General features: G+C 52.9%; 4 protein-coding genes across 4 annotated transcripts; 2 read left to right on the plus strand and 2 right to left on the minus strand.

Annotated features, from left to right (window-relative positions):
• Positions 1-66: 66 nt before the first annotated feature.
• NECHADRAFT_38957 (ribosome biogenesis protein NIP7) lies at positions 67-689 on the minus strand (the record flags this gene model as incomplete). The annotated part of the gene is made up of 2 exons (XM_003052182.1): positions 67-407; positions 464-689. The coding sequence occupies 2 exons, from the start codon at positions 687-689 to the stop codon at positions 67-69; spliced, it is 567 nt and encodes a 188-aa protein (XP_003052228.1).
• A 1,903-nt stretch (positions 690-2,592) lies between these two features.
• NECHADRAFT_79194 (uncharacterized protein) lies at positions 2,593-3,494 on the plus strand (the record flags this gene model as incomplete). Its single annotated transcript, XM_003051733.1, has 2 exons — positions 2,593-3,303; positions 3,372-3,494. 2 exons carry the CDS (start codon positions 2,593-2,595, stop codon positions 3,492-3,494), a joined length of 834 nt encoding a protein of 277 aa, XP_003051779.1.
• A 666-nt stretch (positions 3,495-4,160) lies between these two features.
• On the minus strand, positions 4,161-10,232 carry NECHADRAFT_92810 (uncharacterized protein; the record flags this gene model as incomplete). Its single annotated transcript, XM_003052183.1, has 7 exons — positions 4,161-5,902; positions 6,165-6,223; positions 6,528-8,320; positions 8,407-8,466; positions 8,716-8,758; positions 8,873-9,935; positions 9,971-10,232. The coding sequence occupies 7 exons, from the start codon at positions 10,230-10,232 to the stop codon at positions 4,161-4,163; spliced, it is 5,022 nt and encodes a 1,673-aa protein (XP_003052229.1).
• A 2,296-nt stretch (positions 10,233-12,528) lies between these two features.
• On the plus strand, positions 12,529-13,938 carry NECHADRAFT_79198 (uncharacterized protein; the record flags this gene model as incomplete). Its single annotated transcript, XM_003051734.1, has 3 exons — positions 12,529-12,598; positions 12,654-13,643; positions 13,709-13,938. The coding sequence occupies 3 exons, from the start codon at positions 12,529-12,531 to the stop codon at positions 13,936-13,938; spliced, it is 1,290 nt and encodes a 429-aa protein (XP_003051780.1).
• Positions 13,939-15,451: the final 1,513 nt, after the last annotated feature.

A 15,451-nucleotide genomic window follows, 5' to 3' on the forward strand; every position in this document is an offset into this window, starting at 1 on the left:
CAAAGAACGAAGGATGAATTAAAGAGCCCCAACGCCAGCAAAGTACTCACGTCGACAGCTCCAGGCTTAACCCGTCGCGAACAAGTTGTCTTCGTCTCGGAGGTACTCGCCGCAGTCGGCCTGTCTAAAGCAGGTAATACCCGTGGGGTCTAGCCTTCGAGCCTCAGCTGTGCTGCGCGCCGTGACACCAAAGCCGAGAGGCGTGTCGTTCATGCTGTAGACGACAACGCCCTGGTGCTCGGGGCAGTCCTCGGACCAGCGACCGACGTGGGCCTTAACCACGTTGCTGCCGTAGAGGAATGGCATCGTTCCATTCTCCTTGACCCAGATCTTGTAACGGGCGTGTTCGGCGATGATGGGGAGGGCCGTGACGTGCAGGCGAAACTTGCCCGACTTGGTAAACTTGCCTAAAGGATCAGGGCGTTAGCCATTGGTGCAACATATGCAGACTGAGATTACATACCAAGACAGGTTCCAAGGGACAGAAGCTTGTCACGAGCGATCGAGGTGGCCAAGTTGGCGATGGATAGGCGCACATAAAAGACACGATCGCGAACGAGGCGGAAGACGTAGCGGTCGGCGTTGGGAGAGTCGTCGAGCGGCGCGATGAGGTTCTTGAGCGAGCTGCCGGTGTAGTTTGCCAGCTTCTCAAAGAGAGTCTGGGTCTCCTTTTCCGTGAGGGGCCGCATGGTGTCTGTTGCTGAATGTGTGGTAAAGGTGGTGAGTTGGTGATGTTGGATTCTTGGTGTTGAAGCTTAGAAAAAAAGTTCCTCTGGGAGAACTGATAAGGAGCTTATCGCGAAATGTGGGGGGCCGGGGTGGGTACGTACTCGCCGTACTGCATCTTGCTGTTCCACTTTGGACATCCATCATCACTTGAGAGTCGAACCAAAGTTGAGAGGCTTGTTTTCCAAAGTTTTCTCGCTAATTAGGTTCCATATTCATGTTCTTTTACCCATTTTAGCATTGAAATGACTATACGGAAACTCTTCATCTTCACCATGGATGGCCGACCAGAAGGCGATTTGCTGTTCACTTACAAGACTGGTGTAACAACATACCCGTAACACCCTCACAGACTGAGGGGAAACTCTTTTATCCTATATTTATGCTATAATACTAGGCTCAGGACTTCTATGTCTTATACCGTCTTCCTCAATGGACTCATCAAGCGTACATCCCCCTGTGGCTCCGCCGATGGTGTCTTGTGAAGAGCTGACCTTGCAGCGCTCGGAATGAACTCGATCCACGACATTTCTTTGGCTTTCACATTTACCGAAAAAAAAATCTGATAATTTATTTCACTTGTTTTTTATACATTCTCACTTCCCAGGGCTTGAACATGTGTCCTCTCACTTCAAATCCCTGCAAGTCTGTCATGATCATCATTATCGCGGATACCCTCATCCATGTGACCGTGTACCTCCTTGGGACTGACTGGGTAATCTGATGAAACATCTACTTCCATTGCAACAGTGCGATTATCTCACAACGTATGCCCGTGACTGACAGCGGATTACGACAAAAGGTCATGTCAAAAGAGGGCATTCATACAATAAAAGCACTCTGTTATACTCGTTATCCAGATACTATAGAACATCTCATCTACAAGATAGAGAATACTGTTTAACGCTATGGCTTTATGATACTTGGCAAACATCATGTTGACGATTAGACACCATGGCAACATCCAGCTAACACTCTGTGTTAGAATCACCCAATCACCGAGGTAGACACCTAACCCAAATAACCGCCCCCAAGCAATCACCGCTTAGAGAGAATTTAGGTGGAATTGTCAACGCAAGGTTGCACCTTAGAGGGCCCAAAATTGAGCCTTTATCTATTCACTGGGCAGGTACTGATTGTATGCCTCACATCCAACTGTTGTAGTCATGAACACACAAAGAACGTCCTAAGAAATAAAATTCAGAGATTAAACATATTTAGGTGGCCAAGGCTAATATCAATGATTTCATAAGGGAGTCTTTCATCTTGAGCTGAGTGGCAATGAATTCATATTGATGATGCTCCGAGGTTGGATGAACGATACCTAAAGCCATCACGACGAGTGGGGGGGAGCCAGCAACATGGATATCACTCCTTCCCACACTATATGCTGGACGATCCGTCTAGGGGAAATTGAAAGTCATTCTGGACGCTCAAATCCTCTCTTTCTTAGGGCTGGGATCCTTTCGAGCACATCTTACGGCTGTCGGGCAACCACTTGTGACATTGTGCAATTTCTGAGTAGCTAGGATTCAGTCCCACATATGCTATTGATTGATCTACTTGAGACTGCCTCTATTTGAGGGCCTAGTTTTCTCCCTAAGAACCTCATAGAGATACTTGAAGACGCCCAACGCCAATGAGAGATTGATAGATTGATAAGACAGGTACCTGGGTACCATAGGTAGAGCGGGGACCAAGGTACCTGCGAGAGCTCCCCCACCAAACCCCACCACCAGACCCTTCTAAACCTGGAGGTACCTTGAACTGTAAAGCTTCATCTTGAAACAAGCACCTCGTCTCCATCTGCGGCACATCTCATCCTCCATCTTTCAGCCGCTACCGCTCCGTAACCGCTCGCCCAACATGAATCACATCACCGACATCAACGAACCCTACCCGACACCCGAGGCTCTCGCCGCGGCCACCAGCACCCACAGCCAGGGCCGATTCCGCATCTCGACACGCAAGCTCCCCATCTCAAAGGCCGGCGTGATAGACTCCCTCACCGACAAGATCGGCATCCCCATGCCCGAGATGATCTTTGGCGAGAACCTCGTCTCCCTCGAGCACGTGCCCTCGGGCTGGTCCGTCAGCTTCAACACCCCCGACGCCCTCGACGCCGTTGACAAGACGGATAAACACATGCTCAAGGTCGCCTACGCCCGGGATTGGGAGAGCACAAGGGAGGGGACAACGCAGGGGATCAAGGAGGTTGTCAAGCCTTATGACTGGAGCTACTCGACGACGTACACCGGCACGCTGGCCCCAGGAACCCAGCAGTTTACGCCCACGGACCAGGCTATCCCCATTGAACTACTCAAGCGACGGGACCCCATGATCTTCTTTGACGAGGTCATGCTATACGAGAGTGAGCTCGACGACAATGGCATCTCTATCTTTAGCGTCAAGGTGCGCGTGCACGAGAAGCGCATGCTTCTGCTGTGTCGGCTGTTTATGCGCCTGGACAATGTCATCTTGCGGATACGCGACACCCGCATCTATGTCGACTTTGAGACTGATACTGTCCTTCGCGAGTACTCTTCTCAAGAGGAGAGCTTTGCGAATGTCAAGAGGGTGAGTGTATCTGAGCAGCCACTTGTGACTGTTAGGGAAGTTTAGAGCTGCTAACCGTTAATCTATAGAAACTCTTTATGTCTGGCAGATTGCCCGACGATATTACCATTGCCCTGCGCGATCCCAACGTTTTGGCACCACTACTACCTCTAGTAGAGCAGCGGACAGAGGCTGTCAAGTTCAGCACATGAGATGATATTCAAGTATCTCTGTGCTTCGATCATGGTGTTTGAGGCGTTGGGGGTTAGTTGCTTCAGTCACGGCATCAGCTGGCAGCGGATGATCTGACATGATAAAATATGAATTTGTTTTGGATTTCAATAAAGCCAGCAGCATTTTGCTTCTTTAAACGCAGCCGGCCATAACACTTGGTTTGGCCTTGTTCGTCCACACACCCAGGCAAACCCCCCCTGATCCCGAAGAAACGTGATACATGCCATAAACGACCATCATTTCAGACCCTTCATGAAGAAGAAAAAAAGACAAGACCAATACCCTGCGTAACTCCACATGTTTTACTTCGCTAACACGAACCGCTCCAAACCCCTAACGCCCTCCCAGAGCCTGCTACCACCAAGAGAAACTTCGACGATGCCGCAAACAAGTCTTCTTCATAGCGCCGTTCAGGGATCAACGAGACATCGACTCCTCTGGTCTCATGAATCAAAACCTCGCACAAGGGTGTGCTTGGCTCGGATACAACCGCTCCTGGATGGCAACTAGACAGTTGGCAAAAAAGATGTGCCACTTTGGACAGAAAATATCAAGCAAACTGCTCTGTCAACATCCCTCTGGGCATGCTGGAGTCCATCAGGGACCACAGCGGTTTCTTTCCCCTCCATTTGTTTGCTCGTGCCTCATCGTGCACCCGGAGGTGACGAGCTCTGCGTAACCTCCTCATAGTCAAGCTCCCACCTGTCTACTTCCCTGAACTTCTTGACTGCCTGTCTGAGCTCATCTGCAGATGGCATGTTTGAGCTCTCGCCGCTTCCATCACCATCGAATGTGTCATCAGGGAGCGGTTGGAACTGGCTTCGGTCGTGCTCATCGTTGTCACTGCCTTGCTCCTCGCCCTCGTTCTCCTTATCTGACGAGCGCCGGGAGTAGGTCTGCTGATTTCGCCCCTTGGACTTGTTAGAGGCTGCCTGCCTGCCCTTTGGAGCCTGCGCTGAGCGTCCGCCCCGTGAGCCTGGTCGACTGGCTTGTCTTCTCCGAGTCGTCCGGCTATCCACATACGAGAGCTCATCCTCGCCCTGCGGCATCTCTGATGTGTCGTACTCTTCATCGCTCTCCAGCCCCATGGGGTCCCGCTGCTTCTTGTACCGTCGCTTCGGGAGTAGGTTGGTGAGATCGGCGGTTGTGAGCTTAGGAGAAGGTTGTCTCCGAGCGGCGGCTCTGCCTCTGGTCTTGGTTGCCCGTGTCTCGGCGTAGTTGGGTGAGTGTGTCAGAGACGGTGGAGAAGAGACGTCCGAGAAGTTGTCGGCTCGAGGTGGTGTGGCAACGGATGGTCTCCGTCGTCGCTTTGCCAAGGTATGGATATCTGGCCAAACGTCGTTTCCTTCTTCTGAGTCGCTGCTGGCAGGTGGTGCCATGATCTCTTCGTCGTTGATTGGGGTGACAGGTCGATCGGGGAGAACGGGTGAAGGGCCATGTGGTGACGAGAGGGAAGAAAGTGAAGAGTCGCTTGCACTGTCATCAACAAGGTCGATCTCGCTTGCAGCTCTTGCTTCTTCCCCCTGTTGTTCCTCTTCGTGGTCCTCTTCCTCTTCCTCCACATCGACGCGCGACATCTTCTCCGGCCTATCGCTGCTCGGTACCGCATCCTCGCTCTTGCGCTTTCTACGCCTTGGCCCTGTCGATGGCTCTGGAGTAGCTTCACGCTCAGCCTCGAGCTCAGATTCAGGTTGCGTCCTCCGTCTGTTGTTGAGCGGCGTCGACTCGGCCTCGGGCAGAAACTCCTCCTCCTCGTCGCTCTCCGAATCAGGCTCCTGACCCGTTCCAGCCTCTTCTGGTCGGGGCTTCCGCGCTGTCCCCAGGATACTTGGCTCTCGCGCGCGTCGTCTGAAGGCTCCAAAGTGGAGTGTCGAGCTGATGCTGGGGGTGTTGCCACCGCGACTGCTTGGTCTGATAGGCGGGTCGTTTCGGCCGATGATACTGGATTGGCGCGGTCTGCGCTTGAAGTTGCTCAGGTTCAGTGATGATGTGTCGGTTGAGCGCATTCCTCCTCGCTCGCCATCGCCGTCGTCATCGAAGCTATCATCGAGATCGCCAAACACGCTGTCCGCCAGATCCAATCCCGTCGTGTCCCTCCGGTTCGTGGGGGTGGCCGTAATTCGTCGTCCACCCTCGACTGAGCTGCCCGAGTCTTCATCCGCAGCGTTGTTACCGCTTGCAGAGGTTGGGTCCTCATTGGCCAGCCTGTCGAGCGCCGCATCGCGACGTCGGCTCGTAGCCAGAACCGCCTGCTCGTCAGTCGCGCCAAGGCGGGCACCAGAAGCTCGCGTCGTTCGTCTTCGCCCTCTCTCGGGAGACTTGTCCTGGCGGGGAAGTTCGTTGTCGCTCGGGGCTTCAGCCTCGGGTGTGGGAGATCGTGCAGTAGCTTTCACAGATTGTGCGGGCGCGCGACGCGCTCGTTTAGGGCGAGGCATTGTTTGATTGTGTGTTGCTTCGGTGTGGAATATGTGCGTCAAGGCCTTTCCGGGATAAGTGATCGAAGTGCAGCTGCGACCAGCCTGTAGCTGTCCCAGACACTCAAGTTTGCACTTTTGGGGGAAGCGGAGGTGCGGCAATGATGATGATATTGAGTGTGCGGGAGAGAAACACGCCAAAGGGGACGCGACGCGATAAGAGCTGGTACGTACCTTCCGTGAGTGGGTCCACAAAAACACCGGGCGCTTGGACCAAGTCCCGGAGCTTCAATCTCAAGATCGGCGTAGAAGGAGCCGATCGCGCATCAATTTTCGTACCTTGCATTTGGACTCATCCGTCTTGTCACGACATAATGTCATTCCTAAGAAACATCCTGTATCCTTCTTTTATAAGCCCATTTCTGAAAACGGTATATGTTACACATGCTATGGAGATATCGTGATAAGCCCTGACCGGTCTACCCAAATAGACTTTTCTCTTCATGCCTCTGTTCGTACAAGATTCCATTCCCTATCGTACATTTCATAACAAGACTGGCCGATTCATGTCATTAAATTAGGGCCTGTCCCTTGAACATGCTGTGCTTGACCTCTGCAACCACATCCTTTCTATCATCGTTGCCAACGAGTACGATGCCACGGCCTCGTCGTCCCATTCGTCCGGCACGACCAAGTCGGTGGATAAAGTCAATCGTTGTGTGCGGGACATCGTAAAGAATAACGTGTCGAACGGCCAATGTGTCGATACCTCTCGAAGCCAGATCTGTAACGACAAGAACCCTTACGTTGGCAAGGGATCGTTGGCGAGATGGGCTGGGGGGAGTGGGGATCCTCATGGGCTCGGGGGACGTGAAGGTCTCAAGGACTTCGCCGTGGCGTTTCTCAGGGGTATCCCTGTGGAGGGCTTCAGCATTGATACCCTTCTCCTTGAGATAGGCAGCCAGCTCTTCCGTCTTCTCACGCTCGTTGACAAACACCATGATGCGGCGGACGTCAACCTCGCCCTTGACGGGACCCTCGTGGCCTGCAGATTCGCGACCAATCGAGTAGATGGCATCCGCACAAGCGAGATCCTTCTTGTTGCGGTAGGGGTCCTTTGAAACATCAATGACGCCAAGTTGAACACGTCGGGGGATGGCGTGAAGATTGGGAGTGGTGATTCGAGTCATCTTGGGGTAGTTGGTAGCGAGGAAGTTGTTGAGCTTTCGAGGGATGGTGGCTGAGCAGCAAACAAACTGCTTCAGGGACGGTGATGCCCGCTCAATGATGCTTGTCGTGACAGGAGCGAAACTTCGGTCAAAGAGCGAGTCTGCCTCATCGACAATCAGATGAGTTACCCGTGACAGAATGTTGGGATCCGAATCGGCAATGGATGCCAGAAGATGAGGAGTTGAGACGATGATATCAACGCCCCTAGGTCCGTAGAGGTTGCGCTGGATCTGCTGCGGCTTCAGATCAGAGGACAAGAGCTCCGTCTTAAACTTAGCCACATGAGATATCGACTTGGACACCTTTGTAACCTGGTGTGCGAGCTCCGCCGTAGGGACAAGCACAACAACCTTAGGACGAGCCATGGTGGGGTGAGGCTCGTCAAAGGCCTTGTATTTTGACTTGCTCGCCAATTGCCGCTCCTTCTCAGCCTCCCATCGCTCCCTATAGGCCTTGATCTCGGGGTCCTCAGCTTCAGCCATCTTCAAAGCGTCAATGGCTGGAAGAAGGTAGGCAAGAGTCTTTCCGGAGCCCGTCTCAGCGGCGAGCAGAAAGGACCTCATCTCGGTCGAGGGTCTCTTCGGATCCAGTGGCCCCTTCTGTCCCAGAAGGGCAGGGATTGCGAGTCTTTGGACGGGAGTCGGCTTGATGTCGGTCATGCCCTTGAAGAGCTCGTCGTTGACAGCCGCCTGGAGGACGGGGATAAGGTCGAAGTTATCGAATGACTCGTACTCGGTCATTGTTTCCTTCAAAATCGTACGCCTTCCATATGAAACGGTGGCTAGGGCGCGCTGCATCTTGAGCGCCTTTCGATCGTCTCCGTCCCTGTCCCTCGAGCCTCGTCCACCATCTCTTTGCCTATCTCTTCCCTTGCCTCCTTTCGCATCCAAAGCACGCTGCCATCCGGCCCTCCTAGCGGGATCGACGTTGGCATAAGTCCGGTTCATGCCACCAAAGGGGCCCGGGGCGTCTCGACGTCTTCGTCGGTCATCTCGAGGTGCTTCGTAAACCCGGTCAGAGAGAACCATGCGAGAGGGGCGAGGCTTTGCGCGTTGTGACAGAAAGCGCTGGGCTAAGCATGGTTGCAATGGCGCTCGAATCGCGGTAGCCGGGCGTGCCGTGAATAGGCAAAGCGAACAAATTGAGTTCGATGCCACGCGCTGCATCGTGACCGAGAATTGATGTTTGTCTGTTGCTCGTCTACACTCAGGTGGGTAGGCGGGTAGGTGGTAGGTTTTTTTCTTACAAGGTCGGTCATCGGAGTTTTTTCGCCGATGAGTGGCGAGGTACGTACCCCAATTGGATCCTGCACTCAACAGTCAACTTTAGAAAATGAACGGCTTCACGATGGAAAGAAATTCAAGATAAGTTGAAAATAAAATAATGAAATGTAGCTCCGATTCTCCTTGCAAGTTGCATACCTAGGTTATGGGAGTTGTCCGTTCGATCCGACCCTCCTACCGAAACTTCGTTTGCGCCATTCCCATTGATTCCCACCGCCAAAGGCCAGACCAAACCTTGACCCTTTCACATTATCCCCTTAACTATATTATACCTCCAAGCGAGCTCGACAATCACGGTTGAACCGCATGGCTGGCCTACTAATCAGAAGTTTGCCACCATCCTATTCCAATGGCGACTGCGAGCGCCCCGGTCGTAACGATCCTGTTCATCAGTCAGCCAAATTCCCCTCCACGCTTCATTCGACTCACATGGGTAGTACACTCCCGCGGGAGCTTCGAGACGGCTCTTCAGCCGGCGATGCCCCGTTGGGAGCTTTTCTCCTTTCCGAAGCCGGGGCGATGGGCTCGTCTTGAGACGGGAGATCAAGTGTTGTCTTTGAGCTTGTGGGGGTTTGGTCTTCCACAGATTTGTCCGCTTGGCCTTCAGCATCCTGGGCACTTGCAGCTGGTGACGTCTCACCCGCAGCGGCAATGCTCAAACCCGTGCCGGAGTGACCATTCTGGGCCTCATAACTTTCAACTTGAGACACTGGCAAGCTTTCATTCTTCTCTTTGGGCTTTACCTCTGAGGTTTTCAACACCACAGCTTCATCTTCCTCGCTTGGAGGTGACTTGAAGCCAGCATCTGTCCCCTTGGGATTTTTGAGACCGGGTAACGAGACGACAGGGGGGCTCTGGGGCTTTTTGTCACCCTGAGGCTTGGGTTCTTCGGCAATTGAACCCAGGGAGACTGCCGATCGAGTCCTTCCGAAGCTGCTGTGGGACAATCTACTTTCTCGCCTCCGAGTAGTTGTGGGACTCAGTGGGGCAGGGGACAGGCTCAATTCATCGGCCGAGTCGAGGCTGGTTCTTCTTGAAGAAACCACACGAGGCGAGGACGGGATGTCGTCAAGGTGGGTATGATCCTCACCGAGGTGGGTTTGGATCGTCCGGAGGGCATCTAAGATCGAGCCACGGTCTGAAGGAAACTTCTCGAGCGTGGGATCGTTGATGTCGATGTCAGCAATGTCATCCTTCTTGAGCTTGTGTTTCGAGTGCTGCTCCGGGCTGTTGCTAGCACTCGGGACAGCCTCGTGGTCTGAGTCGCCCTCTCCGAAATCATAGGCGCCCAAGCATTCGTGCGCAAACAGGGGCATCTTTATATCATCGGGTTCATCCTTGGTATTGTCAGCCGCCTGAGAGGTCGGGGCCGGCTGCGTGTCATGTTTCACGTTGATCGCCGGGGTGTTGAGGCCAGCGGGAGCGAGCTGCTCTTCGGTGGAAGGCTCGGGGACGTTCAATAAGTTGTTCTGGTTCCCGGAATCGTCGGTTACTGTAGTCACAGATCGTCAGACAAGCCAATTGCACGATGGATCAGATGCAACTCGCCGATGGGATAGTTTTCGGCCAGAACCCACCAGTCGCCATGTCCTATGCGGAGCTTGAACTGGTAGTCCTGGTGCGCCTCGACTGTGACCTTGGATCGGAACGTGTGCTCTCCATCCTCACCAGTGGTGAATTCCATCTCTTGGAGCTCCCATTGTGGATCGGAGAATGAGCCAGCAAGGAAAATGGGAGGTGCAGTTCCAGGCTTTCTGTAGGTGATGGTGGAGGTGATCTTGGGGGACATTGTAGGGTGTGATGGGGTTCCTCTATGGCGGGAGCGACACGGAAGAGGTTGCGAGTAGTCGCACAACTCAATCTCGGAGTGTGAATATCGAGTCGCAGCAGAGCTCCAGGAGCGAAAAATAGGTTAAAGGAGGAAATGGCATTAGCGATGATGTCGTTTTGCGCTGGAATCGAACGATACTGGAGGTAGGTAGGCAGGGATGCGCGAAGGGACTGGACGGGTTGGGATATTCTGGGCGTGTACTGTATTGTACTGTACGAAGCAAGGAAAGGTCCTTGACGGATAACACATGGCAGTTGCCGACGGGTGACGCGTCGATAGCTACGAGGTAGGCACGAAGTCAAACCTGACTCAGATCTACAACTGGACTAGGTACAGTGTCCAACCCCGCACCCTTTGGAGCGGCGGTCTGCTGCTGTCAAGGCGACGTCGATACAAAGTCTTGCGCCTCCAAAGACAGTGCTACCAGCCGACAGCTTCCAAGGGAGAAGAGAGAATGCATCATTTTGAGGTCAAGGCGGGCCAGGAGGTGGTCTGTGCGCCCCCGCATTCCACCATCTCGAGCTCCATCTCGGCCAGTCATGATATGATGGACCAATGGGTTTGTCAAGGGGCATTCATACTCGAGGATTGATGATGGAGGTGGTCATGGATTATCATAAATGGGCATGGAAGTGAACATATATCCCATATTATTATGACCCACGTACCTAGACGTGTTATGCTGTTGAAAGTGTAATGCAGGTTAGAGATCTCGCAGATGTGAATCTACACTCCACCGCCCTTTTTTGGGCGTCAGCCAACTCTTGTCAAGACCTCTCCGAGCACAACACACCGTCTTTCTTTGGCCAAAGCGGCGGCCGACATTTTTATCATTTCAAGTCGAAAACGCCGGATGGGCTTTCTCTCGGTCATGGAAACTTCGGAAACCGTGTGGCGGTCCGAGTCCGGTTACACGGCCTGACAAATGCATGATGGGGTGGATAGATTCCCAAATAGTCACCTTGCTTTTGTTGCTGGCCTGTGTCATTGATAGTACCAGCACATAGACATTATAAAGCATTATATCATGGCAGCGGAATGGCTTGAATAGCTCTACTTGTTCTTATGCGTAGTAGCCCACCGCGTTGATAACTCTGAGCACTTGATTGTATAGGCAAGTCGTCTGAAGTAGCAAAGAGCCATGTTGGAGTAAAGGCATCCGTCTTGAGGCCAAGGGAAACCAGCATGATCCGTGCGCCCCCGCACTTCCAAGCTAGAGCTTATGATATCACCGCCTTGGTGCCCTCTTTCTTCGGCCAAGTCCAGGTCTACGGTGGTTTGGTATCAAACATACAATGAGACAGTCATGATCATGATCATGACCATGCCCTCGTACGTCGTTTCCGGTATTTGAGGCTCATTACCGGCCTCTATCTGATTGGCTTCCAAAGGAAAGGATTCTACGCCAAACCTCGTCTGTACTCCACTGCCTACCTTATCCACCAAAGAGTGCTGTCCTTGTCTGATAACGACGCGAGTCGGGCATCTCCCTATTACAGCCAATGGCATGGCCACCTTCTGTATCATCCATCAACCTCACCACATATGTTCAAAATCTTGCTCTTTTCCTCTCCTGAAATCTATTTACAGCTGATCATGATGAGTTTCCTTGTCTCCGTCTTAATGCTCAGCGCCCCCACTCATGAGAGATGGAAATGACGCTAAAACGGACACTCCGACCCCACGCCGGAAGCAGCTCTAAAGTGGTTGACGATGAGAGGCCACCTGCAGTCACCAAGGAAACGACAGCCCAGATATTAGCCATATTACCTATGTTGACGGATTCATACAGCTCTCATGTGGTATTCTTATGAGTGCTTTTAGTTGTCATCCTATTGAAGCTCAGAACTCACAGCTGACAAGTAGGTACGTACCGCTCGTTTCATTGCGGACGGCTTGACTCTCCTTAGGCCCCACTCTCCGGAAAGTGGATGCAGCGACCCAACTCATCCAGGACGAAAAAAACACCTCCAGCGATTTTTGGTGGAGGCCAAACCAAACTCTGACCTCATCGATCGCAACCCACGCTTGAGCGCATGCTGTAGTATCGCTCCAGTCTGCTTCAGAACTTCGGTCTCTCTATTCTATTGTGTATTTCTTCTTCTCTCCTTCGGTCTCGGTCCCTTCCGTCTGCTCTTTGAGCGTCGCCAGGCATCCATCAATCAATAGCTTCGTTTCGACGAGCCACAGCGAACTTCGCAGCTCCAGCACAGCCGTCACCTCGCACGAACGTGTCCTCCCGCAGCTTCTAGCCATGTCTATCCCGCCTCAACTCATTCGCGTCAAGCGGAAGCGCGACGACGAGTCGCCCGTCACTTTCCTCCGTATGGTCTTCCCCTCCTCCGTGCCTTTGCTATCGCGGTATCTTACTCTGAGCAGAGTTTGACGAGGGCGCGAAACGCCATCGAACTGGAAGTAATTGGGTCTACCAAAGGCGACACGCCGATCCCCAGTCTCCCACCGAAGCCCCTACGAGATCCTTCCACGATGTCAAGCCCGTCATCCATGTGTCCGGCCCCGACGGTGACGCTCCTGGGACAAAGGCAAAGGTCGCCGTCAAGGCATCGGATCCTACTAGCATCGCCTCTACTTTGAACCCGACGCCCGCCGATGACTCCAAACTCGCCGAGCCACGACGTTTCCACATATCAAAGAAGATGATGATGACGGCTACCGCAAACCAGTCTTCCATCCCCGGCATGAAGAAAAAGGGGCGTTACGGACCCGCCGTGTTCGTTGAGCGAGGTCGCGTCAAGGCCAGTCAGCGAGCTTCACGAGCTCTCGAGGCAATGCGCGCATCTGCAACGCCGTCGCCCGACCAGCAACAGCAAAGTGGGACCGTGGCAGTAGATCAGAAGGCAACGGAGCCGCGCTTGAAGAAACCAGGAGTGAGGAGTAGACAACGCTCTCCCATGCCGGACCCCAACGCCCGGGCTCCTCTGCCAGCCTCCGCCATGAACCCTCACAACCAGGACATGTCGAGGATCACGGCCGACATGAACGACTGGGTTATGAAGGAAATCGGCGCAAACCTCCAACAGATGGAGAACGAGAAGCGCAAGGCAGTTCAGCACAGGTTCAAGCCAAAAACTCCGACAAAAAGTTATGCTGAACGCCATCCAGAAATCGTGGCCAGTACCACTGAGACCAACCAAATGGATACAGCCATGAGCGACGCGAGTGATATGGATGATGATGACTGGGTTATTGAGGAATACGTTCGTGTCCCTGCACATGCCATGATGGTCAACATCGCACCAGCAGATGTCGGTGTTTTGGTTCTTGATGGAGAGGAGGATAACACCCTGTTCTTTGGGCCTGAGAACGACGAAGATGAGGAGCTTGATGAGGACGACGAGGATGAAAATGGTATGTTGCTATTCCTAGACGACACCCCCCATTGTCTTTAAAAGTCTAACAGAGCAAACTTGTAGCCGAGAACTACTACACGGCTGATTACCCCGAAGACGAGGTAGAGTCAGACGATGAGTATGGACGGCGCCCATACGGCTACCGCAACGGGAACGCATCTGACGACGAGGAGTTTGACAACATGGACTACGATGATGATGACGATGGCATGGTCTTGGAGGGAGACGGCGACGAGGATGCCACCATGGCCCGCATCAAAAACTACGTGAGACGCAGCCATGCCTTTCAATAGAACGGCATCCGTACTGTGCTATAGATTTTGAGGCGTCACACTTTAGTCCCCCTTGTTCCCCCTCGATCGACGACTAAATTTGGCTCGTCCAACAAATGCAACTCCATCTGCGAGAGCACAACCAACATCCCAACCCCGATATATATCACGGACAAAGCAACTCAGCTCGCCATGCAAGCCACAGCGGTGGTCCCCTGGAGCCTGACGCCCTCTCCATTCGTTCAGTAGCCGAAAGTGCAGGTCCGCTGATGACCAACAAACCCCGGCAATGTCCTCGATCCGAGATTCCCAGCCTTTCGCCTTTTTTCTCTTCCCAAGGCTGTAGATTATCACACGCGAGGGGGTGAGGGGGGTTCCACCACACGCTTCTGAATGTTTGCTCTCGATGAGCGGGGTCGTCATGGGGATTGCCACTCGCCCAGAAGCACAAGACCAGGACAATGCTTGGCCCAGCCCGCCTGCATCTTCTCTTGCCTTTTCTTGCATGTCGATGAGAGCAGAGCATCAAGCCTCTTCCACACCGGGACCTTGCATCCCCCCCCTCAGGTGCCCCTCGCTGAGCCCACAGCCACATACAAACACGTGCACGGAACACGCGAAACGAAACCTTCAGCCCTGCGTCGACAATCTGTCCCGTTTCAGCCCTTCACGGCTTCCTTCGACATGTCACGAGGTGCCTTGAGGAGCGGGCTGGTGTTGCAGCCGACAGGGGACTATGCACATGAGCCTGACCGATGTTTGGATATTGATTCTTGATTCAACTCGATTTTCAGTGGTCGCAGTGGTATCTCAACGGGCACACAGCTGCAGAGGCATACTGTAGACAAAATGGAATATGAATAAGATCAATCAATGACATTTTTACATGCTCACTGTGTAGCCTCCAACGCCCTCCCTTGTCCAGCCCGTCATATTCATCCCTCCTCATTAGGTAGTTTTTGGATGGTCCTTCATGGTCTAGTATACAAACACGTGGGGGAGCAGTGATGAGGACGACGGATTTCATCGCCTCTCGCTCACTCACCCCTGTTCAGCCAACGCCTGGCCCAACATGTCTTCCCTGCCTTTCATTTCCCTTGTCTCGTCTTTTCTTGACTTGACTTGCTTGTTCTCGTTCTCTCCGTCTCTTCTTGATACCATTGACAGTCGTTAAGTATGTGGGAAACTAAAGGAAAAAAAGACAAAAAGAAAAAAGATGTTCAGTGATAAACATGTAAGTTAGGTGACAAATGAAAGGTAGTTACATGCGCAGGGGAATGGAAAGGTACATGGGATACATGATATTCGTGACTTCGGAACCTCGGTCATATCGGGGAATTTGGTGCAAAAACTCGGGATAAAAGGAAATCAAAACTTCATTTCGTCAATGGAGCGGGGCCTAGGCCGCTCCGTTTTGGTTATTGTTGGTTGTTGTTGGCTGCGTGGGTGGGTGTGTGTGTGTGTGTGTATGCGTGTACGTGTGTGTTGGTGGTGGTTGTTGGTGGCAGCTTCGTTTCTAGGCTGGCTGTGCCCG

This window comes from Fusarium vanettenii (genome assembly GCF_000151355.1).
Source record: "Fusarium vanettenii 77-13-4 chromosome 4 genomic scaffold NECHAsca_3_chr4_2_0, whole genome shotgun sequence".
NCBI lineage: Eukaryota > Fungi > Ascomycota > Sordariomycetes > Hypocreales > Nectriaceae > Fusarium > Fusarium vanettenii.